The sequence below is a fragment of the Lepidochelys kempii genome, chromosome 3 (assembly GCF_965140265.1).
Source record: "Lepidochelys kempii isolate rLepKem1 chromosome 3, rLepKem1.hap2, whole genome shotgun sequence".
Lineage (NCBI taxonomy): Eukaryota > Metazoa > Chordata > Testudines > Cheloniidae > Lepidochelys > Lepidochelys kempii.
Genome location: NC_133258.1, coordinates 1607850 through 1633640, shown reverse-complemented (window position 1 = coordinate 1633640; position 25791 = coordinate 1607850). Strand labels below are relative to the sequence as shown.

Sequence of the window (25791 nt, the reverse complement as noted above, 5' to 3'; positions counted from 1 at the left end):
TCAGTATGAGGCAGGAGGTCTTGCTGAGAGGTCCCACTATGTCAATGGCCACCTTCTGGAAAGGTTCCTCTATGATGGGCAAAGGTCTCAAAGCCGTTTTCCCCTTGTCCCGGGCCTTCCCCACCCTCTGACAGGGGTCACAGGATCGGCAATACTGCCGGACCGTGGTAAAGACCCCGGGCCAGTAAAAGTTCTGTAGCAACCTCTGCCGGGTGCGCCGGATTCCCTGGTGCCCTGCGAGGGGGATGTCGTGGGCCAGGGACAGGAGCCTGCGGCGATACTTCTGGGGGACCCCTAGCTGCCTCCTGATCCCACAGGACTCCACTTCCCTTGTGGGAGCCCATTCTCGGTACAGGAACCCCTTCTCCCACAGGAACCTCTCCTGGCAGCCTCTCCTCATGGTCCGTCCCACACTGAGGTCGGCCATGTCCCTGAGCTTCCGCAAGGAGGGATCTTTCCTCAACTCGGCCTGGAACTCAGCGGCTGGGGAAGGGATGGGGCCCGGTTCCCCGTCAGTGGCCAGGTCTGAGGCGACAGCCTCTCCGAGCCGTGCCCCTCGGCGCTCCCTCCCCACCAGGGTAGGGTCCTGCGCCTCTGGTGTGGTACCCTCCCCAAGGTCAGGGCGCAGTGCCCCTCGCCGGCTCTGGCTATGGGTCACAACCAGGGCGGTCTGGGGGTTGCTTGGCCAGTCCTCTAGGTCCCCCCCCATCAAAACCTCAGTGGGCAAATGGTGGTGTACCCCCACATCCTTGGGGCCCTCCTTGGCCCCCCATTTCAGGTGTACCCTTGCCACGGGCACCTTAAATGGGGTCCCGCCCACCCCAGTCAAGGTCAGGTAGGTGTTGGGCACCACCCGATCTGGGGCCACCACCTCGGGCCGGGCCAGTGTCACCTCCGCGCCCATATCCCAGTATCCATTGACCTTCCTCCCATCCACCTCCAGGGGAACAAGGCACTCTCTCCGGAGGGACAGCCCCGCGCCCACCCTGTAAACTGAGCTCCCTGAGCCCAGAGCCTCCAGCCCTCTGGCGGGGCTGGCCGGGGGTACTCTTCCCTCCTGAGCAGGTGGTAAACTGGCAGCCCCCCTTGCCTGGGTCGTCTGCCCCTCGTCCACCTGGGTCCCTACCCAGTTAACCCTGGGTAGGTTGGGTCTGCTCAGTCTGTCCCTGAGCCCGTGGCACTGTGTCCGTACGTGGCCTCTCTGGCCACAGTGATAGCAGCTCAGGTCACGTTGGTCCCCTCGAGCGGGTCGGAGGGGCCCGACGCCAGACGTTCCCCTTTGGAGGGGGTTCTCCCTATTTCCCCGCTGGGAGGCCCCCTGGTGACTCTCTCTCTGCATCGGGGGGCGGGGGGGGGCTGTTCTTTTGGGACTCCTCCCGGCTACCCCCGGACCGACTGTTCACAAACTCGTCGGCCAGCTGCCCTGCGTGCTGGGGGTTCTCTAGCTTTTTGTCCACCAGCCACAGCCTCAGGTCGGACGGGCACTGTTCATACAGTTGCTCCAGTACGATTAGGTCAAGCAGGTCCTCTTTGGCTCGGGCCCCAGCTGTCCACTTGTGGGCATACCCCTGCATCCGGTTGACCAGTTGTAGGTAGGTGACCTCAGGCGTTTTACGCTGACTCCGGAACCTTCTCCGGTACATCTCGGGGGTCAGCCCAAACTCACGGAGCAGGGCCTGCTTGAACAGTTCATAGTCCCCTGCCTCCGCCCCGTCATTCGGCTGTACACCTCCACGGCTTTGGGGTCCAGTAAGGGGGTGAGGAACTGGAGCCTGTCTGCAGGGTCAACCCTGTGCAGCTCACAGGGATTCTCAAAGGCCGTCAGGAAGCTATCTATGTCCTCCCCCTCCTTCGCTGGGCCAGGAAGCACTTATCAAAGCTCCTTGCAGTCTTGGGTCGCCCTGCACTCACCACAGCCGGGGCCCCACTGCTCCTCAGCCTGGCCAGCTCCAGTTCATGCTGTCTTTGTTTCTCCTTCTCCTGACGTTCCCTCTCCTTCTCCTCCTGCTCATGCCTACATTGCCTCTCCTTCTCCTGATGTTCCCGCTCCTTCTCCTCCCGCTCATGTTGACGTTGTTTCTCCTTCTCCTCCTGCTCATGTTGACGTTGTTTTTCATGATCCTCCAGCTCCCTCATTTTCATCTCCCTCTCCCATTCCAGCCGCATCCGCTCCAGGGATGGGGAGCTCTGCCGGGAGGATCCCCTGCTGGCTGCTGGGGTCAGGATGTCCTTGGTATTCGCTGGGCTTCCCCCAATCCCTCCCCCAGGCCTAGGTAGGAAGGGTCTTGGGATGTCCTCGGCAGCAGTCTGACCCCTCTCAGCCCAGTCAGGGTTGAGGGTGAGAAAACCTGGAATTGTGCTGGACATGGCCCAACTTGATGATCACTTTAGATAAGCTATTACCAGCAGGACAGTGGGGTGGGAGGAGGTATTGTTTCATGATCTCTGTGTGTATATAAAGTCTGCTGCAGTTTCCACGGTATGCATCCGATGAAGTGAGCTGTGGCTCACAAAAGCTCATGCTCAAATAAATTGGTTAGTCTCTTAGGTGCCACAAGTACTCCTTTTCTTATTCCCGGGTAGAGGTGTCACCTCCCCCTTCCCCTCCTGGCTCAGGTGACAGGCTCTCAGGTCTCCCATCCCCAGGACACATTCCCAGGTCAACACTCCCCCCTCCCTGCTGCATCACATCGTCACACAGCTGCTCCCAGATCCTGCTATAGCCCCATTTGGGTCAGGAATCTGTTCCTTAGAGCGGTCATCCTCCTTCAGCTGCACGATTAACTGTGCTTTGGTGAACTTTCCAATGCTCAACCCTTCCTTTCTGCACCGGGTTACAATGTCCTTCTTCAGAAGATAGTGACAGGCCATCACTCCACTGTTCCCAAGTTATTGTGGACTCACAGGCCTGTGTGCTCTCAGCTCCCCACGGTTTCCAGGGAGAACCCCTCATGTGCCAGCCCTTCTCGAGGTCACCCCCTCTTTGCCAGGGTCGAGCTGCAGACTCCTCCACCTCTGGGACTGCTTGCTGCAATCCCCAGGGGAACCCTGTTACTGCCAAAGTCCTTCTCTCTCCCAGGGCCAAGCCACAGACTCCTCCGCCCCTGAGACTGCTCACCGCAGTCCCCAGGGGGACCCCATTACTGCACAGTCCTTCTCGCTGGTCACACACTCCCAGGGGTTAACCGCCCCCCAAAACTGCTCCTCTCTGAGCCTTCAGCAGCTCTGGTCCTTGTCAATCCCGCTTCGTTTTACTGCTCCCCAGTCACTTACTGCAGGAAGCGCCATCCACAGGGTGCAGTAGATCCCACCACTGCCACCAGTTATCGCAGAGTCCCCGGGCGATGCTCTGGAACTGCTCCCCATGAAGGCAGTCAGGACTCTGGGGAAGTCTCCTCTCTGTGAGCAGCCTGTCTTCAGGACACAGAGCTCACACAGCTTCCACCTTCCTGGGTCTGACCTCGGAGCATTCAGCATCCTCTGTACCTCCCTGCGCTTCCCACAGCGAGTCCACCCAGGCGGGGTCCTGGGGAAGCCAGAGGGTCCTGCCCCCCAACTCCGCAGTCAGACGTGCCTCTCAGCCAGCCAGGAAAACAGAGGTTTATTAGATGACAGGAACGTGGTCTAACACAGAGCTTGTAGGTGCAGAAGAACAGGACCCCTCAGTCGGGTCCATTTTGGGGGGCAGTGAGCCAGACAACCCCATCTGCACTTCACTTCATGTCCCCAGCCAGCCCCAAACTGAAACTCCCTCCAGCCCCCCCTCCTCTGGGCTTTGTCCCTTTCCCCGGGCCAGGAGGTCACCTGATTCCTTTGTTCTCCAACCCTTTAGCTCTCACCTCGCAGGGGGGAAGGCCCAGGCCATCAGGTGCCAGGAAACAGGGTGTTGGCCATTCTCTGTGTCCAGACCCCTGCACACCCCTGCCCTCTAGGGCTCTGCAACAATCATACACCCCCATCCCACCCCCTAGATACTTAAGAACTGCATAGGGGAAACTGAGGCACACCAACATTATTCAGAGGAAACATTAAGAACAGTCCCACTTCGTCACACCACCTCAGGGCAGGTGCCTCTGCCCTGCTCGGTACAGAGCTCTTCCTTTCCCTCTCCCTAGGAACCGGGCCGTGTGGCTCCAGGCCTGCCTAGAGCAGTGCCCAGCTTGTGGGGAGTAGCCGTGGAACACCCTCCCTCACCTGGGCCCTGAGCCTGAGGAATCTGCCAGGGCGCCCCAAGCCCTGGGAATATGTTAGCGTGGCCCAGCCCCCGTCAGCGTTTGTGGCAGTGTGTAGGGAGCCAGCAAATGTGTGTGCACTGTGCGAGAGGACTGCAAATCTGTCAGCGTGCTGCACTCGGACTGGTAGCTCTTCGGCACCCCAGGATCCCGGGGCAAACGGAGGAGGCCATGAGTGACCTGGAGCTTGGCACTGTCTCTCCCAGCCCTATGGGAGTTTGTCTGCCAAGCCCAGCTCCCAGTCTGGGGCAGCTCAGCGTGCACGGCTTGCCTTTCTCAAGAGACGCCCCAGGCTGCAGTGGTGTCGCTCAGGCCTAGGGAGTAGCAGCAAAGCCGGGTTAGGCCAGGGCTGGACTATAGGGATACTCTGTGTGGCTTGAGGTGAATCAGCAGAGCTGGATGGGGATCACTGGACTGGAATGACAGGGTGGGCTGCCAGACTAGGCTGAGGGGCAGCGTCAGAGCTGTGTTCGGGGACACCAGGGCTGGAATTTCAGGGGGGCTGTAGCCTTGCATTCATGACCAGTGAAAATCCACTAACTACACCTTTACCAAAAGGCAGAGTCGTCCCCCGTCCCCCCCAAAGATGTATATGTGCCTCGCCCCTCATGGTAACTCACACTCAGCCCCCCCTTGTGTTTGGCCTCATAACACAGTCGCTTTGAATGTGTCAAGGGTTTGCAGCCCCAGAAACGGTTGGTTTTATTTTTAGCTGCTTTCCTGGCAGCAGCTCTGCTCATACCTGCAAGGCAGCGAGATGTACCGATAACACAGGAAACCAGAAACCTTTGCATAGTGCTGCGAACACTTCCCTTCCCGCCCTGCCCCCTAGCCAGTGTGTGCCCATTTCCAGGGGTCACCACCAGTCTGTTGGCATCCTGAGGCCTCCAGGCGGCACTAGTCCTAGGTGCCGCGTGACATGGCCGCTGGAGTTGGAGACTATGACGTGAGAGCAGTTGTCCCCCATGAGCCCAGCCCAGGGAAGGCACGCTGGAGACCTCATTCCCTGGCGCACAGGAGGACCTGGAGGCCTTGCTCTGCTCCGGTGGGGAAGGGCGATGTCCTGGCAGAGAGACAGCCAGAATTCTCAGGCAGGCGTGGGAGGCCCAAGGCATTGGAGACAGTGGGGTAGCCGAGGGCTGGCACAGTGAACTGTGACTCCAGGGTAGACGCTCCCAGAGGCAGAGGGTTCCAGGAGGCCAGTGCAGTGGTATTGCCCAGCTGGCTTTTCTGCTCTGAACTGGCCTGTGTCCCTTGGGATCTGGCTCAGCTCCTTGTGTGCTGACCTGCGCTCTCTGTGTTCTGTACAGGCAAAGAAGAGAAGGAAGAAGCTAACTACGACTCGCTGAAAATGGAGGCAAGTATGTGCCACGGTCGCTGCCCTGGGGACTCCACTGCCTTGCCAGCTGTTGGTGATGCGTTAGTCCCTGGAACCCAGCTAAACCGCAGAGCTAAGTGCAGGCTGGGAGCCTTGACTCCTGCCCTCTCGAAGCCAGAGCACAGGCAGAATCAAGTGGCCACTGGGCCACATGGCTGAGTTCCTGTCAGGCTGTAGCCTGGCGTCTGGGGCGGGCATGTCCAACCCCCTGGGCAATCGGAGAGGGGTTCAAGGAGCTGCTGCACTGAGCGTGAGAGGCTGGCTAGGTACAATGCAGCAGATGGACGGTCTCACCAGGGCCTGGTTCAGCACATGGGGACCTGGGCTAAGTTGTAGCCTGGACACTAGAGCCCTTTATCTACACAGAAGCCACCAGGCACTAGAGCACGCTAGAGACCCCGGGGTCTCGTTCCAGAGCCCATCAGCTCCAGAGTGAGACCCCGATCCCAGAGCCTCTGCTGCATATCGGGACACGATTGCGGGAGCTGTCCCAGGCCCATACTGCAGATGTGTGTGCACAGATCAGACACACACAGTGGTGTCTGTGGTGGGATCTGGCTAACGTAGGGTTAGCTCTGGCTCTGGGTGTCCAGTAGGTCTCACTGCTAACCATCTCTGTCTCCGTAATGCACTCCTGTAGGAGTCTGGCAGAGAAATTCTGATTGAACAGGCCTGACTGCCATTTCTGCTCTGGGCTCTGGGGTGAGCGCTGCAGTCCAACGTCGGTGGCTGGTGCTTCCCAGGTTAATTCCTGCAGCTCGGCCCTGCTCGGCCTCCCAGGCACTGCGTTGCTAGAACCCATCCTGGGAGAGGCCAACGCTCTAGGCTAATTTTTCTCTGGAGGGAAAAGTGGGAGCTGCAGAAACCTCCCCGATCCCAGTGGGGGGACTGAGGGGATGCAGGGGTCCTGGCACCCTGCTTTGACCCCAGAGCTAGCATGCCTTTGACATGGTGTAGCCACAGGTAAAACCTGGCCTGGATTTGTGAGCCTCACGCTCTGGCAGTGACATGGCCCTGCCCTGAGCAGTGGCACTGGGAGTCAGGAGCCAGGGATCTGTTCCCTGCTCTGCTGCTGACATGGCCTGCGGTGGGTGAGTCCCTTCCCTGCTGTGTCCCTTGGTCGTCCACCCCCTGGTCCATGGGTCTCTCTCCGCCCTCACTGCCTTGTTTCCCCAGCGAGCCCCAGGCCCCCTGTGTTCAGAACTGTGAGCTGAGAAGCCAGCCCCTTTCAGCCTGTCTCTCTCCTCTCTCACTGCCTGCGAGCAGGGATCCCGAGGCCGCCTGCGTGGTGGGCTGGGCTGGGAGTCAAGCCTGCGTCAGAGGCCCATGCAGCGGCTCACCTTCCAGGCCGGGGACCCGTATTACATCAGCAAGAGGAAGCGAGATGAGTGGCTGGCCAGATGGAAAAGGGAGGTAAGGACACAGATTCTGCCTTGCCTGGACGCAGGCCGGTTCACCCTGCGAGGGGTACGTTCTGCCAGCCGTAGATAGCTGACACAGTACGCTTCGTCTCCGTGGGGATTCAGCCCAGCCTCAGATTTCTCCCCCCACTCACCTGCCCCCACGCTGTTTGATCCCCCACTCTTACGGCGGCTTTCTCATGTTGGTGGCAACTCTGCTGAAGCTGACACCTCTCCCCTCCCCTTGGCTCCCCATCACAGACGCAGGTTTCAGAGGAGCACGCGGCCCTCCAGAGCAGGGAGAGCCTTCCAGTCGAGCTGTGCTGCTGGCCTGTTCGACGGGGTAGGCGAGGAAATGGTTGGATGAGGCCTTTGTGTTTGAACCAGTCTCTTTAGATGGAGGGGCAACAAATGGTTCTAGTAACAAATCGGTGACCATCCGTTGATCACTGTACCTCCTGGGGACAGCAGAACGCAGACTCTGTGCTTCAAAAGCACAGGGCCCTCCCGCTTGAACCAAAGGAGACTCTGTTAGCGGCGAGCAGTGCAGGGCCTTTAGCACACAGTTGGGCTGTTCGTAGCCAGGCTAGCCCGCTCCTGACAGCATCGTTAATTGTGAACACGCACGTGCTTTGCAGCCCTATCTGGGGGAGTCTGTAGCTGAGAGCAGAGCCCGCGTGACCAGTGGGGAGCTCAGGGAGGTGTGGTGAGCACTCAGGAGGTCAGGCCAGGATGTGGGTTACAGCAGGAAGGATCTGCCTCCTTTCTAGTCTCATTCTCTCTCTCTCCAAAGCCCCCCACCCCCTCTCTCGCCTCACCATTGTGACCAGCAGGGGCTTCTGGGAACTCTGGGGGGTAGCAGAGCCGAACACCCGGCAGCATTCTTTGAAATGGTCCCCGTTCTGGGAACCGTATCTCCATGGAAATGTTTCTGTTAGGCCTTCAAGTAAGTCTGCCCGGGGCAAGGGTAGGAGCAAAGGTAGAGAACATGGCTGGGTTCTCCAGGGTGAGCCAGCATGGGCAGTCGTGCAGGAAGGTAACTGACTGGTTACCATTCGTTTTTCATTTTTTTGTTCTGTTTTATTCAACATTGGGCCAGGTTCCCTGCTGTCCTTGTCGAGGCGCAGGGCTGGCTCGAGGGAGCTCGCTCCCGATTTACAGCAGTTAAATGAGAGCAGAGCCTGGGCCGTTGTCTCTATGCCAGTGACCACACCAATTATGGAAACCAAGATTTCAGCTAAATGACTGTAACCTTGCCCCACTGAGGCCGTTTTCACTCACTGTGGTCAGTGAGACTAGAGCGGTCAGTGTAATTTCCTGTTTCTAGTCAGTTTCAGGTACATGTTGTCCTGCCCCCCAGCCCAGCCCTGTTGTATTTGGGTTGGGGAGGCTGCCTGGGAATGCTCAAAACCGACCAAAAGCTGTTTTCTGGGAACGAATGGTGTTCCTCAGCCATGGCTGGGCTGGGGAGAAGCGGAGGAAGCAGTGGCTCAGGGCCCCAGGCAGCTCACGGGGCCCGATTAGTGTGCCTGTACTTACTGAACAAGTGTGTGTTGGGTTGTTATTGGTTTGGTTTGTGGAGTAATGTAAGCAGGGTGGGGAGGGGTAAGAGGGAGCCCCAAAATATCCTTGCTTAGGGTCCCATGGGCCAGCACCACCTGTGTTCATGAGACTGGTTCTTATTTTCCAAAACCGGAACGTGGGGCCTCAAATGCTGCTGTCCCGTTAAGTAGCATTTGTCTCCTCCCCTCTCGTGGCGCTCCCCGGGCTGTGCTGGACTGTCGGAAATGCCCGGCTGCTGGGCTCTGCTAACCATCTCTGCTTTCAAGCGCAGGTCACAGTGCTGCAAGGGGATGGCTTCCTTGCGACCCTCCTTTGTGTGCTGCTCTTCTTCCCTTGCCCTCTGGCAAGGATCGGTGCTGGCAGCTGCCATTGCCAACAGCCGACGGCCGAGGAGATCTGAGTTTGGACAGGGGGTACCAGGGGGCAGGTGGAGTCGTCTTTTCTTTCCGTGTGCTGGTGGCCTGGGGCCTCTTGTGGTTTTGGGTGGCTTTCCTTTCTGCATCAGGTTCTTTTCCTGTGTGTCTGTGTCTCTCCCTCGGGCTGTTTTCTTGTCCCTAGCCAGACTCCAGAGGGCAGGTCCTCCAGGTTCACCATATGATGATGTCACACAATGAATCCGTGCATCTCTGGCTCCTGGCGTTTGCCACTGAACCCTGCCCCGTTGGGTCCCTCCCTTCCTCCCGTACCCCACTCCCCACGCACTGGGAATCGGGCTGCTGATGAACAGTGGGGAGGAGCTAGTGAGAAGCCTGAGGAGGAAAGCCTTCCATTGAGTCACTGTCCCGCTCTCTCAGACCTGGGCAAGCAGGAGCGCACCTGAGCCGGCCAGAATGCAGCCAGACCTCCACTTTTTGCCTTTTGTTCGCAGGCAGAGGCCCTGTCGTCGGGCTAGGCGCTGTGTGGACATAAGAGTGAGACAGTCCATGCCCCAGGAGCTGATAGTCAGTGTAGGCGAGGGTGAGAGGGGAAAGACGTACAAGGAGGGGAACAGACTAACTTAGGGTCCCACAGCAGCTATGGGGCAGAGCTGCCAATATAAGCCAGGTTTCCTGCCTGCCAAGACCAAACTGTCTCTCGGGGCTAGTCAAAGTCTGGAGGGTTCCCGGAAGGTCCTTTGGCCTCTCTCTCTGGCTGTGTCCTGGGGACTCCTACACACAGAGGGGAGTGTGCAGGAAGCTGCATGGAGGGTGTCTGGACTGCAGGGCTAGTCCTAGATTCCCCAAGCCAGAAGGGACCACTGTGATCATCCTGTCACTCCAGTTTGAACTAAAGCAGATCTCTTAGAACCATCCAGTCTTGCTTTAACATTGCCAGGGCTGGAGAAGCCGCCACAACCTGGGTAAGTTGTTCCCCTCACTCTTAAACACTGGCACCTTCTTTCCAGCCTGAATGTGTCTAACTTCCACCTCCTCACCCTGCATCTTGTTAGGCAGGGCTCTGCTAGATTGAAGCGCTCGTTACGACACATTTGGTCCCCAAGCCCTTGCCCTGTCTCTGCTTCCCAATGGGATCTTTCCTTTTCTCTTGGTTGCCAGGAGAACCAAGACAAACACAATGTGATTAAACTAAAAACAAACCAGAGTAAATAAATTCAGGCCGCAGGGGACTTTGGCACAAGCCCAGGGCCTGCCTCTGTCCTGCATGGAGGAAGCAGCTGCATCTTTGCTGTCTAGGAGCAAAGACTGCTCGTCCCAGCATACACCGCTCTCTTCTGAGCCAACCGGCTTGGTCCCCTTTCGTGCTGGGATGGGAATTCATTCTTAAGGCTGTTTGGAGCACTGGATGCTGTGGCCTGTAGTCCATGGTCTGAGAGCTGGTGTGTAGTGAGCTGTGGATTTTCTTGGACTGCCCTTTGGTCCCCCTGTGACCTACAGCATTCAGTTCTATCCCAAGGCCTCTAAGGAAGACCGTAGGTAGTGGGTCCCCCCGGAGGGAAGGACCCTGCATGCGTCAGCTGGTTGTAATATGGAGTGTCCACCTCTGTGTGTTCTTGGTCTCGGCCTCATCCTGTAGCTGCCAGTGCTAAGGGACTGGCGCACTGCAAGGCAGGAGAGCTGCACAGTAGTTGCGTAGATGGCGTATAACTGGGGTGAGCCATAGAACAAGGAGAAGGTCAGGAGGGACTGCAGAGAATTCTCCAGGAGAGCCAGGCCCCTGCCCTGAACAGACACACCCGGTGAATGCAAAGCAGCTTCTTGTCCGAGTTCTTTGCAAGATGGTTGTCAGGGCTGGTATGAACTGGGGCAGGGATGGCACAGTCTGAGCACTGCACATGTGGGGAGGCATCCGCAGGAAATGCTTCTGTGGCAGGGTTGCAGGCACCTGTCTCCATACTGGGTTGGTGGGTACAGATGCCATGGAGACAGCTCTCAGCCAAAGTGAGGGAGCCTGCCCAAAGCCCACCTCTGCCACGTCCTTGTCCCCTTTCCAGCTACGGTGAAGGAGTGACAAACCTCAGGGCCACAATCTGTGAGGTTACGGCTATTGGGCAAGCAGTGGAGAACAGCCTAGAAGCCAGGGAGTGAGGGACACCGACTCCCCACAAAAAACAAGTCGATAATTCCCCCCCCGAAATAACCCCCCTCCTCTTCCGTGTCTGCTCTGGTTCTGGTGGTGCAGCTTCCCTTGACTGATGGGCACAAGCGTCCATCATCTTCCGTCTCACTGAGCAGAGGGGGGCTTCAAGGTGTGGGGCCCTTTCCTGAGGCCTCAGTGTGTTGCAAAGGGGAAGGGGATTTCCCTGTGCTGTTGCCCCCCCTGCTGCTGCTGCAACGTCTGCTTCCCACACGGGGCGGCTGGCAGCTTCTGATGTACTGAATGATGTGGTTGTGTTTGCTAACACCCTCCTCTCCTTTACCTTTCTCCCCACAGACTGATAATCCATCGGCATCCCAGCTTGACAAGGTTCGTGGCATGGGTGTAACTTCCTTCTGGGGGGCGGAGCGAGGGGCACGGACATGCTTTGCTTCTGGGCAGTGTTTACTGTGACATTGAAATGCTGTGGGGGGGGCGTGGAGCCCCTGGGCTTTGTGCTGCTGGACATGTTACAGGGTGTGCCCAGACCTCAGACTCCCAGTCACCTGTGTTCACTCCCATGTTCACAGGCCTGCTCGTTCACACCCACACTTCCATTCACCCCGTCTCACATCCACGCACTGGTGTACACACACTGGCATATAGACATGTAGGCCTATGGATGCACACTTCAACACTTCTGTATGTGTACGTGCACTAACAACTCCGCAGAGAGTCACACGGCTAAAGCACCATATCCACGCACCATCACATTCACTCAGACAGCCCATGCCACGTACAGTCTGTCCCTTTCCTTGCAGTGTTTGTCACGCAAATGACACCCGGACGAGCCTTATAGGGTTAATGAAATGCTAAGCCCTGGCTGAGAGAGCGAGGCGCTGAGAGGTCGAATGCGTTGTGTAGGTGCTGTGGACATGGCAGTGCAGACAGCACAGAGGAAAGAGAAGAAGAGATGGTCTCAGAGGAGAGCTGAAAATAGACAGTCCATTAGACTCTGTCAGAGAGATGCAGAAATCTCCTCCTGTCAGAGAGATGCAGAAATCTCAGAAGCTGCAGAGGAGGAAGCCATTGCGCCAGCACTGGGAGGGCATGTTGAATAGGCCGAGGGGAGGCTGGTGCAGGATGCATGGGGAGTAAGAGAGAGAGGTCTGTGAAACAGGCTGGGGAAAGCCCGTGGCGGGGCGTGCCTGGGCAGCCAGCCGAGGTGTCCGAGTTTGGGGGCATGTGTGTGTGGCCCGGGGAGAGCTAGGACTTACGAGCTGGCTAGCGCCCTGGGTGTGCATTGCACTTTGCAGGTAAAGGAAGTGGCTCAGTTCCTGCCCTGAGGAGCTTACAGTGGAGATGAAATCCAAGTGATGGCAGTACCACGTGGTGGAAAGAGGCTAGCCCAGGGGGCTGCCGTAGGCCAGGGGAGAGGGAATGGAGATGGCGCCACAGGAGGAGGTGAAGCCAGGGCTGATTCTGGCAGAGAACAGGAGGCGGCAATAGGCAGGTTTCCAGGCATAGGAAATGTGGGAGGAAAAAGAGGATTCGGGGGGCAGAGGAGGGCCCTGATGTAAAGGCAAACAGAAGTTTGATAGGGGATCAGTCCCTGAGCAGTGTGTGTAGCCCGCTCCTGGCGGACTGTACCCTGCTGACAGACACAGATCAAATGTAGAGCTGGTTCCTGCCTCAAAGAGCTCGCAGGCCAAGGCCAGACAGGACGAGGACAAAGGATGCAGCACCATTTTAAAACCCTCTTTGCCTAGGTGTATTCTCCTTCTTCGGAGCGGCAGGCTCTTGCCCCGTGCCTGTTCGGGTTCGTTGGCTGTAGTATAGCAGTGACAGCTCTGCAATACCTACGTATTATAGTAATATTTACGGTCCAGACCAGCTTTCGTGTTTGAAATCCAACTGCGCTGAGTGCTCTAAAATCTACACGACTACTCGGATTGCCCCGTTGTGTCTCCTTCAGTGCGGGGTTCGGTAACTGATCCAGATTTGGGGCCATTTGACCAATGATCCCCTCGGTAGAACCCCCTGGGGAAAAAACAGTTTGTCTTAAAGTTGACAGATTCTGGTGACCTATTTTTGCTCGCAGGTAGAACTCAGATCCTCACTCCAGCATGTCCAGCGCTCAAGGGTTACCCCAAGACAGGGCTTGGCACCCACCAGCCCTGGGGAGGATCAAATGAAAACATGATTTGAAAAAGCATTGCTTCTCCAGTTAGACACGTCACAAGTATCATGTGCTTATCGACCCCTTTAATTAATTCCACTGCATATGTCCGGAGAGAGGCTAGCTATCTGGAAAAGTCACTGTGTGCCACAGGGTCTGAGTGGTTCTGAGGACGTGTTCTGCTCAGGGACTCTGAGCACCAAGCCAGATACTGTGAGTTCAGATCCAACCCGGGGTAGGAACAGGCAGTTAAAAAAGCAGGCATGTTGCTCCAGTCTGCTTCTGTCCCTGGCAGTCTTTAGATTGAGGAAACATAATCTGAGGACAACTGAGTATTCAGAAGGCGCTGAAACTGGGAAGAAAGTAAACTACACACGCTGATGCTCCCTGGGAGGGGTGAGTTCTTAGAGGTGGAAGAATAGGTGGGAATAGGGGAGCAGGGTTGGAGGATCAGGGGATGGGGAGTGGGAGAGGAGAGGAGAGGAGGAAGGGGTGGGACACTGGGAAGCGGGATATGGGGGGTGACTAATGGGGAGAGTAGGGACAGAGGCACCTGGCAGCCCCACATTCCTCTCTTATGTGTGCGCCACATGACCCCCCCATGTGAGTTGGGATCTGGGGGTCCCTGCTTCCTCCAGTGGTGTCTGAGCTCCACTCCCTCCACCCCGTGTGTGTCAGGATCTTGGGGGGGTCTGCTCATCTATGTGGGTGTGACCCCCTATTTCCTTGCCCCCCTCATGTGACCCAGGTTTTGGAGGGGTCTTGCCTTTCTGGGAGTGTCTGCACCCCCCTTCTAAATCCAATCATGTGATCTGGGGGTCACTACTCCTGTGTAGGTATCTGAACCCTGCTTCTGGCCCCCCTCATGTGAGCTAGGAGGATCTGGGGAAGCCCTGCCATTCTGGCATGGGGAGCTTGGAACAGGCATGAGGCTCAGAGCATGCACCAAGAAAGCACCCACTGACACACTGTTGAGGCTGGCTGGAGTGAGGAGCTGAGAACCGGTGTGCTAGGCTCTGCTCAAAGTCTCTAGTACTAGGGTGCAGAGACGGGAACACCCACTGCCAGGAGTGGAGCAGTTCATGGGGGAGGGATAGCTCAGTGGTTTGAGCATTGGCCTGCTAAACCCAGGGTTGTGAGTTCAATCCTTGAGGGGGCCATTTGGGATCTGGGGCAAAAATTGGGGATTGGTCCTGCTTTGAGCGGGGGGTTGGACTAGACGACCTCCTGAGGTCCCTTCCAACACTGGTATTCTATGATTCTATGTGTCTCAGGGCTGCTCTTTCAGGTTGTATTCATTTCCATGGGGTGTTCCCTTTCATCTGAGAACATCACATTGAGATAAATGGGCCACTTACCACCACTCTGAGCCTCTAATTGTGACGTCTGGAACCCACCCTGGGCAGAAATCTGAAAGAATCATAAACGTTTGGGGGAAATCTGCCTGTCACGGTGGTGGGGGTCTGGTTTGGGGTTTTTTAATAAATGGAATCGGAGTACAACAGAATACTCAGATGTGCTGAATGTATTTTTGAGAAGAAAATGAATTACACATGCGAATGCTCGCTAGGAGGGAGAACGGTGATTAGAGGTGCAAGAGTAGGCGGTAATAAGGGTCTGCAGTGAGGGACCATTGACAGTTGTCCATTTTGAAATCTGTTTTGCTGGGCTTGAAGAAGCCCCCATGGCAAAGGGAAGCACTTCTCTTTTGGCCTGAAGGAAGCAAAGCGGTTTATTTGATCAAGTCAGGCACGGAGGGTTCATTAAAGGTGTTAAAAGTTCCGTACAGTCATGTATCATTTGAACAAAAGTAGCAGCTAGTGATTAGAGGGAGAAGATGGTAAAGAGCCCAGGGCCAAGAATGGACTTCCTGGGGCAGAGCAGGAGCCCCCTCCATGGATGGAGAACTAGCTGTTAGCTCAGGAGTAGACCCATTTCAGGAGGGGCACGGAGATGCCAGCATAGCTGTGAAGTGGACCAGAGAACAGTGGCTGCTCTGGGGTCAGCAAGAAGGAGCCTTTGTCAGCTCAGGAGAGGAGGCGGTTAACTCCATGGAGGAGAGAGATTCCATGCTGTGAGGGGGAAACCCTGGCTGACCTGGATCCAGGACACAGTGTGAGAGGGGCTGGGGAGATGAGAGGAAGTGACTCGCTCAGGCACTTTGCTGAGGAAGGGAAGGTCAGAGATGGGAGGAACTGAGAGAGGGCCCTGGGATGGAAAGTGGCAGGTAAAGAGATGGCGAAAGAACCAGAGGTCAGGTTGTCAGTGGTAGTACCATAGGGAGCCAGGTGGCCAATCAGAGATGTAGGGAGTGAAGGAAGGAAAGAGCTTTAAGAGCCTGTATGCCATTAGAAAGACCCAGGAGGGACAGTGGAGGGGTGGGGGGGAATAGAGTATGGTGAACAGGCAGGGCTATTTCATAGGGACGGTGATCCGGACCCAGGTGACGCCAAAGCCATGTCAGCCGGAGAGGGAAACGGCCACCAGGCTTTGGCCAGATTGGGGGAGATGCGGAGAGTCGATGGGGCAGAGAGATACAGGGAGATCAGGACCTGCAGGGAGAAGGCCCTTGCCCAATGGTGAGGTGGGAATGGACAGAGGGGAGTGAGGGTGGAGGGGAGCAGACAGGTTTTGTGAGCGAGGAGTGTAATTTGGAAGTGGACGGGGAGCCAGCGGAGGTGCTTTGAGATGCCGGGGCAGTCACCTGCTTTGTGAGCGTGAAGAGGTGGGGAAGCAGCAAAGGCTCACTCTGAGCAGATGGGGATCATCATGCTTGGCTGGCAGGGGGTGGGCTTGGGGCCTGGAGAAGAGGCGAATGATGCAGAGATGGAAATGAAGACGACAAGTGCCCAGGGGACTGAGGGAAGGGGAAATGAGACTTGTCCTGAGGGCAGCCCAGAGAGTGTTGGAGAGAGATCTCAGCTCCGGCTGCATGTCTGTGGCCCCCTTTGTTTGCCTGAGGAGATGGGGGGGGCACCTGGGCCCCCGTCACCTGCCTGAGGGGATGGGGGGCACCTGGGCCCCCGTCGCCTGCCTGAGGGGATGGGGTATGTCTCAGCCATTGTAGTGTGTGTGTGAGCAGTCGGTGGGGAGAAGGGGGTGACTAGGCCTTGGAGCATGTGTGAGGAGATGGGAAGGCACTGGCCTACTGTCGCCTATCTGAGGAGATGGGGGGGCATCTGTCGCCCCCTCCCACACCTGTTTGAGGAGGTGGGGGTGCAGCTCAACCATTGGAGTGCGTGTCTGAGGGGCAGGCAGAGAGCAGTGGGGGTCTGAAGGGTGAGCAGGGGGCATCTGAGGGGCGGGTGGGGAGCAGTGGGGATCTGAGGGGTGAGCAGAGAGCAGTGGGTCTGAGGGGCGAGCAAGGGGTGTCTTAGGGGTGGGTGGGAAGCAGGGGTGTCTGAGGGTGAGCAGGGAGCAGTGGGTCTGAGGGGCGAGCAGTGGGTCTGAGGGGCGAGCAAGGGGTGTCTTAGGGGTGGGTGGGAAGCAGGGGTGTCTGAGGGTGAGCAGGGAGCAGTGGGTCTGAGGGGCGAGCAGTGGGTCTGAGGGGCGAGCAAGGGGCGTCTTAGGGGTGGGTGGGAAGCAGGGGTGTCTGAGGGTGAGCAGGGAGCAGTGGGTCTGAGGGGCGAGCGGGGGGCATCTGAGGCACGAGCAGGGGACGCCTTAGGGGTGGGTGGGAAGCAGGGGTGTCTGAGGGTGAGCAGGGAGCAGTGGGTCTGAGGGGCGAGCGGGGGGCATCTGAGGCGCGAGCAGGGGACGCCTTAGGGGTGGGTGGGAAGCAGGGGTGTCTGAGGGTGAGCAGGGAGCAGTGGGGGTCTGAGCGCGGGGAGGAGGAGGGGGTAGTTCTGGTTTGAAAGGTTGGGTCTCAGTCCTTGCTGCGTGTCTGGAAGAGGGCAAGGGGCGTGCTGGCCCCCACAACCTGGCAGAGATGGCGGAGGAAGGGGCCGTCTCTTCCCCATGACTTGTCTTTGGGAACCGAGGCCTCAGGCTCCGTCGTGCGATTCAGGGTGTCTTGGCCCGTTCCACGTTTGGAGAATCCCCCAGCTCCCTGCACAGCCGTGGAGCAGGCCCCCGACTCGGGCCCTTGGGGTGCCGACTCATGCCCGGGCGAGTCCGTGGGCCCAGCCAGAGCTTGTGAAGGGTGAGAACGTGGCGGTGAAGGCCGAGGCAAGGGGTGCTGCAGGGGGCCAGACCAGGCCAGGCTGGAGGTTAGTCCAGAGGGAAGGAGGTGCCTGGTAGTGCCAAGGCAGGCCGAAGGGGCGTCATGCTGACCTAGGAGGATGGGGACAGGTGAGAGCAGGCTCAGAGCTCAGAGGGGGTTGTGTGTGTGGGGTGACAGGCCGGCGGGATCAGGCCGTAGTGGGATGTACACACCAACCAGAACAGACCACCCGTTCTGTGATGCGTGCAGACCCTTCCCTGCCACCCCACCCGGCCTTCTCCTGCACTCAGCCAGCAGGCCTCTGCTCGGAAACCAGCTGTCCCCATCTTGCCCCTCCCCTGTATTTGGCCCAGATGCTGTGACCCCACCTCCCCACTGGCCTGGGGCAGGAGCTGCTGAGGGAAGGGGATGGGGTCTGTTTGCTCTTTAGAAGGGTTAGCCAGCTGTGCACCATAGCCAGATGCTGCTTCTGGGCTAGGGAAACAAGCCGCAGAGTGTATCCAGCCCACCCCAAACACCCTTCCTACCTCTGCCCATCTCTGCGCTGGGCTGATTGCAAGAGCTCTTCCTCTAGCACGCTCTTCCTGCCTCACTCGATAATCCCTTCCTTCTTCCGCTCGTCTCCCTCGTTCTGTCACTTGCTGAGTGTCAGCTGTGTCTCCCTAGCAACAGGTCTTCTCCCAGCTGCAGACTGTGTGGCTATTTATAGACCCTGGCCTGCCAAGCGGCTGCTTTGGGCAGTTGCTTTCCATCAGTATAGGGCTGGGGAATGGGGACTGGATTGCCAGGGTGGCTCTTCTCTCCCTCCTGCTGCTGACCCCCCAGAATGGTGCAGAGGAGACCTGCAAGCCACAGCAGGGGGCTGAATGCAAGAGAAGGAACTGCATCGGGTAGTGACAGGGGGGAAAGGTTAGGGGGGAAATTTGAGTGCAGCTACAGCCTAAGAGGGGAGGCCCTGAGTTTCAGACCCTCATTGCACCTGTCCTGTGCACCTCGCATGCAGGCGGGGTGCTGCGAGCTCTGGCAAAGGCTTTGAAGTCAGGCAGACTACCTACAGAGAGACACCTGGATTCTGCAGTTTGAAGCCTGCAGGACTTTTGCTTGTACATAGTTTGGTCCTTTCACTTGGTCATTGGTCTGAGGTCTGACCCTGTGCAAAACAGATGGATTAAAAGGACAAGTCTGACCAGGAATAGCCCTGCTGTCTGCAAGTTAGGCCTGTGACTCTTCCATCCTGCCACTGCTCTTCCCTCCCACTTATACCTGGGTTAGCCAACTTCCTGCGCTCTCAGAGAGCTCAGCCCTGTGCCTGGAGCAAGCCTGCCAGAGACCGGTGGAGCTGCAAGAGCCCATGGGGACAGGGAGCCCCTGGCGACAAAGGCTCTGATTGATGTCACCTGTTCTGTCTGTGTCTGTGTGATTTCCTGAACTGGATCTCTCCATCCCAGATCCATGCCCCTTACCCATGGCACATGTTGGTGTTCTGCCATCCAGGCCAGACAGAGAGAGGCACACACATGAGAAGCGACAGAGGAAGGACTACTAGATAGATGAGGAGAAAGGGCGCCAAATTAAGCCCTAGGAGTAGGGGCAGCTCCCATTGTGTCCACCTACACCAGTGGGGAATGAGTCCATCAGGGTAGATGGAGCACTAGTGAGAAAGAGATGGAGAAATGCCACGTTGGGGGAGCCGGGGAAAGACTGAGGATGAGAGCTGTGGCCTTCACCTCAGGTCACCGGTTCCAGTGCAGCTCCAGTGGGAATCATTCCCACCTACGGGCGTTCAGTGGGGGTGGAGTGTAGCAAGCTGGGAGACTCAGGGCAGTTCTGTGTGGACAAGTATCCACATCACAAAGCCACCAGCGCAGTTTCCTGCATTGTTGGCAGCAAGGTCCTGGAGTCTGATCTGCCGCCTCACCTCAGAGGGGCTCACACTAGTTCAGGCTCAGGTATGCTGCTTTGGCATTGTATGGGGAGCGCTTGCCCTCCCGTTGCCCAGGCTGTGCCTTTCCTGTGGATGCACAGAGGCTTCAGTCTCCAGGGCTGTCAGGCTGGTGCCTGCTGATTTAGAGCCATGTGTACCCTGGCACCACTTCCACAAAGCCCAGTGGGTGCGGTGTGCAGGCGGAAGGGTGGGAGTTGCCTTATGTAGGAGATTCTGGCAGAACAGTGATCCAGAAGGGACTGTAGCTTTCTTGCAGATTGGAAGCTGCAGCAGATGGATCTTGGGTTTGATGGTAAGGATTGTGCCCGAGTCTCCTACATTAGTAAGAGTGGAAATGGCCCCAAGCCAAAACTCCAGCTTGGGAATCAGATCCAAGCTCTCAGCTGAAACCTCTCTCTGGAATGGGCCGAACTTTGGGAAAGTCTGGATCCCAACCTGGGCTTTGGGTTGGTCCCATTGTAGAAAGATGAGGTTTGCATCTGCAGAGTGACTCCAGGATTTTGTTCTGGGATAAGTCTTGCTTAGGACAAGGTTCATTGGGTTCTACCCTGCAGCCCCTTGGCACCTGGGGCTCAGCCAGGTTGAAAACCTGGCCTGGCCTTGATTACCCTTTAAAGAGTGGAGCAGGCTACACCGGGAAACCCATGCTGAAGGGACCTTCCTGTGTCACGACAAAGTGTCCCTACATTTACCAGCAGCTATGGGAATAATGAAAATGAGAGGCAAAGTGTTATTGTGCAGCTGCCCCTTCAAAATAATAACAAAATGCCAGATGCTGCCTGGATTCTGACTCCACAGAGCCCCTCGTGACAATCGTGGTCAAAGTGATACTCAAAGGCCAAGCGTTGGGGACAGTGAGGCCACACAGGTGTGACCAAGGGCAACTAGCGATCTCCTCTCTTAGTGACGTGCTTATGTTGCCCCATCACTTTAGCAGCTGCACACCTCTCTTGGAGGATGTGTCTGTGGATCCACACATGTGCCTCAGACACACAACTTTGGAGTCTTTGTGTCAGTGTCCCTCGGGCTGCACATGCACTCCATGCCTCCTTGTGCTCCCATGTGAGGGTATAAAAGGTGGAACGGTCACAGCCCTCCCTCAGTTCCCATGTGCCCTTGTGGCTGCAGGACGGAACCTGGGCAGTGTCCAAACCATTTCTGTGGTTTCGAACTCATGAAGTTCCAAAGAGGATGGAGCTGGGCTGTTCTCAGTGGTAGCAGGTGACAGAACAAGGAGTAATGGTCTCAAGTTGCAGTGGGGGAGGTTTAGGTTGGATATTAGGAAAACCTTTTTCACTAGGAGGGTGGTGAAGCACGGGAATGCGTTACCTAGGGAGGTGGTGGAATCCCCTTCCTTAGAGGTTTTGAAGGTCAGGCTTGACAAAGCCCTGGCTGGGATGATTTAGTTGGGGATTGGTCCTGTTTTGAGCAGGGGGTTGGACTAGATGACCTCCTGAGGTCCCTTCCAACCCTGATATTCTATGATTCCATGATTCTAAGTCTGAGGTTGTGGGGCTTGTCTGTTTCGGATTCATGTGAAGTAGTTATTCACACTAGATGGGATGTAGCTCTAGTGATCTCTGCGGGTTCCAGCTTGCAGTCCCACTCAGATCAGGATAGAGCATGGCATGCCAATACCCAGAGGCTCTTTGGGTTCCACCTCCATATTAAATATAAGGGTGGCGTCAGCATGCTCCATTTCTGCAGATTAAACACATCCCTTCGGCTCCCAGCAAGTTGATTTGTGTAGGGGTTGGAAGGATTTGCCCTTCTGCGCTGGTCTCTGGGATCCCCATCCCCATTGATATTTTGTTCAGATCCTTGCGGGCCTATGTCGGCTGTGCAGTGGCGCTGGGCCCTGCCTCACTGGAGCATGCTCAGTGGTGTTGGGTGTGAGCTGCCTCATGCTGACTTCTGGCGTTAATAACTTGTGCTACAGGGAGACAAAGCTGCCTGCTCCATGATCATGGCCCTAACAGGGTGAGATACAGTTCCCCCTGGTCCTGTTCAGTAGGAAACCTCCTCCCACTAACACCCCAAATGGACACATGCCCTGTTTCCCTCCTCTGTAGGGCTGCAGCCTCAGAGCAGCCTGGGCTAGAAGGTCTGATGCTGTGCACGTGTTGGACCCAAACAGGGAGGCCCTGCAGGGGCAGAAGTGGGAGGTGGTTGAACTGGCCCCCCTGGCTGTGGGGAGAGGCAGCCAGGACTGAGAACATCAGCGCTCCCAGGCTGGAAGCAGCTGTGTCCATGGCAGTGTTTGTGGTATTAGGGAGAGTGAGCCGGAAAGGTGTGTGCCCAGCACAGAGGCCCGGGAGCACCTTGAACCTGGCACAGAGAGAGACAGAGGCCCCAGATTCCAGGGGGGTTGCTCTGCCCTCACAGCAGGGGAGGAGCTTTTATTGCCAGTGCAGTTCTTGCCCCACCGCCACCTCCCCCCCAGGATGTGTGCAGGGATCAGGCCCTCATGCTGGGGGAGAAGGAGAGAGAGGCAGGATTTTAAGGTGGAATTCTCTGGGTTTGTGTTAAGGCGGCTAGGTGGTAGAGTCGCACGGATTCTTCTTGCTCCCCGAGGGAGCTTGCCGTTCTCTGAGCCTGGTCTGCAATAGCCTTGGGAGGCCGTCACGCACTGGTGCCGCTCCTCTGATGTGAGCGGTCATGGCAGTGCTGGGGTAGGGCTCAGGCATTCTCATCACCTTGTCATCTGCTATTACTGTTAGGGAGGCAGCTTGTGGTTACTGCCTATGCCCATGGGGGCACATGTACACTCACTGGCCGGGCCACCTCCAGGGGCTAGGTTCATGGAAGGACAGTGAGGAGAGTGAATCCTGTCTCTAACTGTTATTTCTGCCATTCTCATCCGAACGGAACGCCATTGAGCTCCTTTGAACGAGCAGACAGTCGCCCATGGCAAAGTCGGGCTGCAGAGCCCTGATGTGAGCACTCAGCAGCCTTCAAGAGAACCTAGAAGTGCTAGGTCATGACACACAGTCTTTCTGCTTTGAGTCCTGTTCATCCCTTGCCCAGCCAGCCGGCCTGACTCTCTCTTGCCTTTGGGTGATGGACAGGCTGGATTTTTGGATGCTGGTGGAATGAGCACAGCCCTCTGAAGAGAGGAATCAGATAGCACCATGCCCGTCCCTGCTCACTGCGTGCCAAGGGCGAAGGTGTTTGATTCAGAGGCGCTGTGAAAGGCAAGACCCACGTGACTGACACAGAGCTGAGCTGAAATGTCTGCATGGGCTGATGAGCATGTGCACTCAGAGAAAGGGACCCGATTTGCACCCCCAGACATGTACCTTCCCCACCTCGCAGGCCTTGCATTGAGGGGCTTCTGGTTTGAACCAGGGTGAGAGCCTATAAACAGGCCACTGGTTTCCATCTTGATTGAAATGATTAGTGTTAGAGGCTGGGGACAATCTACCCAGGTGGAGCTGGCCTTTGGGTGAAGAGCCTTGAAAATGGAACCACAGTCAACTGGTCACTCGGGTTCAACGGAACAAGTAGCTGGTCACCTGTTCCGATGCAAGTGCCTGGGGGATCTGAAGCTGCTTCCCCCCCCCCCCCCCCGCCACACACAGACATTCATGGGGCAAGTGAGTCAGTGATGTTTGGAGTGTGTCCCAAAGAACTAGCGTACTGCCCTGCCCCAGCTTCTGGGGCTGGCCTTGTCCGTAGGGATGTAGATTGGCTGTGTTTGAGATGGGTGGTAAAACACTGTTCTGTTGGCCCGGCATAAAACACTGCGACTGGCTGTGCCGGGGGCCGGGTTTCACTGCACATTGGGGTTCTGTCCTATGTCCGTCTGTCATTACCATCTCTTCCTCATTCACTGGCAGGTTGCTGTGTAGCATGACACCATCTCTGCCAAACCTCTCCTGTCCTCCTGGGGGCACTTCTCTCAGGGCATGGGTCTGGCCTTTCCTGTTGGGCTGCACTGCAAAAACTCTGTCAGGCCTTTTGCATCTCCTATCTCAGCTGCTACTACAGCCTGACACCCCATTTGTGTCCTTTGGGCCATTCAAAATGCTGTTGAGAAGGTCAGCTGCCTGACCCATTGCTAAGACCATGTTACCCCCTCTGAGCCCCTTCCCTCCTGGGTCTACCACATCAAATACAGGCTCCTTGTTCTCACCTTTGGCACCTTCACTCTGTCCTCTGGCATCATTGGTGAGGCCTCATCTGGAGTACTGTGTCCAGTTTTGGGCCCCACACTTCAAGAAGGATGTGGATAAATTGGAGAGAGTCCAGCGAAGGGCAACAAAAATGATTAGGGGACTGGAACACATGAGTTATGAGGAGAGGCTGAGGGAGCTGGGATTGTTTAGCCTGCAGAAGAGAAGAATGAGGGGGGATTTGATAGCTGCTTTCAACTACCTGAAAGGGGGTTCCAAAGAGGATGGCTCTAGACTGTTCTCAATGGTAGCAGATGACAGAACGAGGAGTAATGGTCTCAAGTTGCAGTGGGGGAGGTTTAGATTGGATATTAGGAAAAACTTTTTCACTAAGAGGGTGGTGAAACACAGGAATGCGTTACCTAGGGAGGTGGTAGAATCTCCTTCCTTAGAGGTTTTTAAGGTCAGGCTTGACAAAGCCCTGGCTGGGATGATTTAACTGGGAATTGGTCCTGCTTTGAGCAGGGGGTTGGACTAGATGACCTTCTGGGGTCCCTTCCAACCCTGATATTCTATGATTCTATGATTCTATGATCTCCCATCCGCTCGGCTCTGTCATTGACACCAGCCTTCAAAACCTGTGTGTCAACTTCTCCCACTAGCAGCTTCACTCTTCCCTCCACCTGAAATGCCACCACCAACCCTACCCATCAATCTGCTCCTTCAGATCCTTCCTCCAGCCCCTCTTCTACTGCGCCAGCCACTGGAAACTGCCAGCTGGTAACTGCTAATATAAACATTGACTCGAAACTAGGTAGGAATGCCCAGAGCTGGGCTGTGTAAGCACAAGCTCCTCTCACTGTCACCCCATGGTTGTTAAACATGCTCAGCATGTCTTGTCTAAAGTGAGATTATAACCTCTTCAGGGCAGAGGAGACACATTTGTGTAGACCCCAGTACCCTGGGGCTCCGATCCTGATATTGCTGTGTCATCAATCACTGTAGTAACAATAAAGAAGGATAGGCACAAATTTTCCTCATCCCTTTTTGATGATACTTCCTTTGTACTGCCCGATAAGTGGAGGAAAACTTTCTTGCATTCCCTCATGTTCAGACGTTGCCACAGAAAGTGTCTTTGCCTCAGTCTCTTTGGTGCACAATCATTTCTCGCTGGGGTGGGACTGTGCTTTGTGTCTCCTAGTTTCCACCTCCACTTTGTGGTCACGGACTGTGTATCGGTTGTAGCTTTACGCGTTGTCCTGTACTGAGGTAACTGCGAGTGACGGGACTGTGCGGGGATCTGTTGAGTGGATCCCGTTCTCATTTAGACTCCTTTTCGGATCCTCTCGCTCTGCAGCAGAGGGAGTGTTTGCTGCTTTGGTTGAGGTGGCACCAGGGTCTGAGTGCTCCTTCCTGATTGGCAGGGGGAACGGGCCTGGTTCTTCTCCACAGCCAGACTTGCCGGGGTTCCCGTGCACCCGGCGTATTTGTTTGAGACTGAACAGTTGGGTTTTGTCCCATTGGTGTAATTGGCTGTTAAAGTGGATCCCGAGGCTTAGATCCCAGACAGCTGCATGGGTTGGATTGTGCTGTCGGAGGCTGTGTCTAGCTAGTGGTTTCACTGTGGCACAGTTCACTTTAACCCTCTGCTCAGTGTGCTGGTACACGGATCATAGAATCAAAGAATATCAGGGTTGGAAGGGACCTCGGGAGATCATCTAGTCCAACCCCCTGCTCAAAGCAGGACCAATCCCCAATTAAATCATCCCAGCCAGGGCTTTGTCAAGCCTGACCTTAAAAACTTCTAAGGAAGGAGATTCCACCACCTCCCTAAGTAACGCATTCCAGTGTTTCACCACCCTCCTAGTGAAAAAGTTTTTCCTAATATCCAACCTAAACCTCCCCCACTGCAACTTGAGACCATTACTCCTTGTTCGGTCATCAGCTACCTCTGAGAACAGTCTAGATCCATCCTCTTTGGAACCCCCTTCAGGTAGTTGAAGGCTGCTATCAAATCCCCCCTCATTCTTCTCTTCCGCAGACTAAACAATCCCAGTTCCCTCAGCCTCTCCTCATAAGTCATGTGTTCCAGTCCCCTAATCATTTTTGTTGCCCTCCGCTGGACATTTTCCAATTTTTCCACATCCTTCTTGTAGTGTGGGGCCCAAAACTGGACACAGTACTCCAGATGAGGCCTCACCAATGTCGAATAGAGGGGAACGATCACGTCCCTCGATCTGCTGGCAATGCCCCTACTTATACTTACACTAATGCCATTGGCCTTCTTGGCAACAACGGCACAC

General features: G+C 56.3%; 1 protein-coding gene across 5 annotated transcripts in view; it reads left to right on the top strand.

The window, feature by feature from the left end:
* DNMT3A (DNA methyltransferase 3 alpha) overlaps nt 1-25791 on the top strand; it is a 268092-nt gene that overhangs the window by 142146 nt on the left and 100155 nt on the right. For 3 of the 5 annotated variants that reach the window (XM_073335455.1, XM_073335454.1, XM_073335459.1), the window contains exons 5-7: nt 5543-5589; nt 6877-7023; nt 11445-11477. In XM_073335455.1, coding sequence (XP_073191556.1) covers nt 5543-5589; nt 6877-7023; nt 11445-11477 — 227 coding nt within the window. The remainder of the gene's footprint in view (nt 1-5542; nt 5590-6876; nt 7024-11444; nt 11478-25791) is intronic. The other 2 variants (XM_073335457.1, XM_073335456.1) reach the window with 1 other exon arrangement.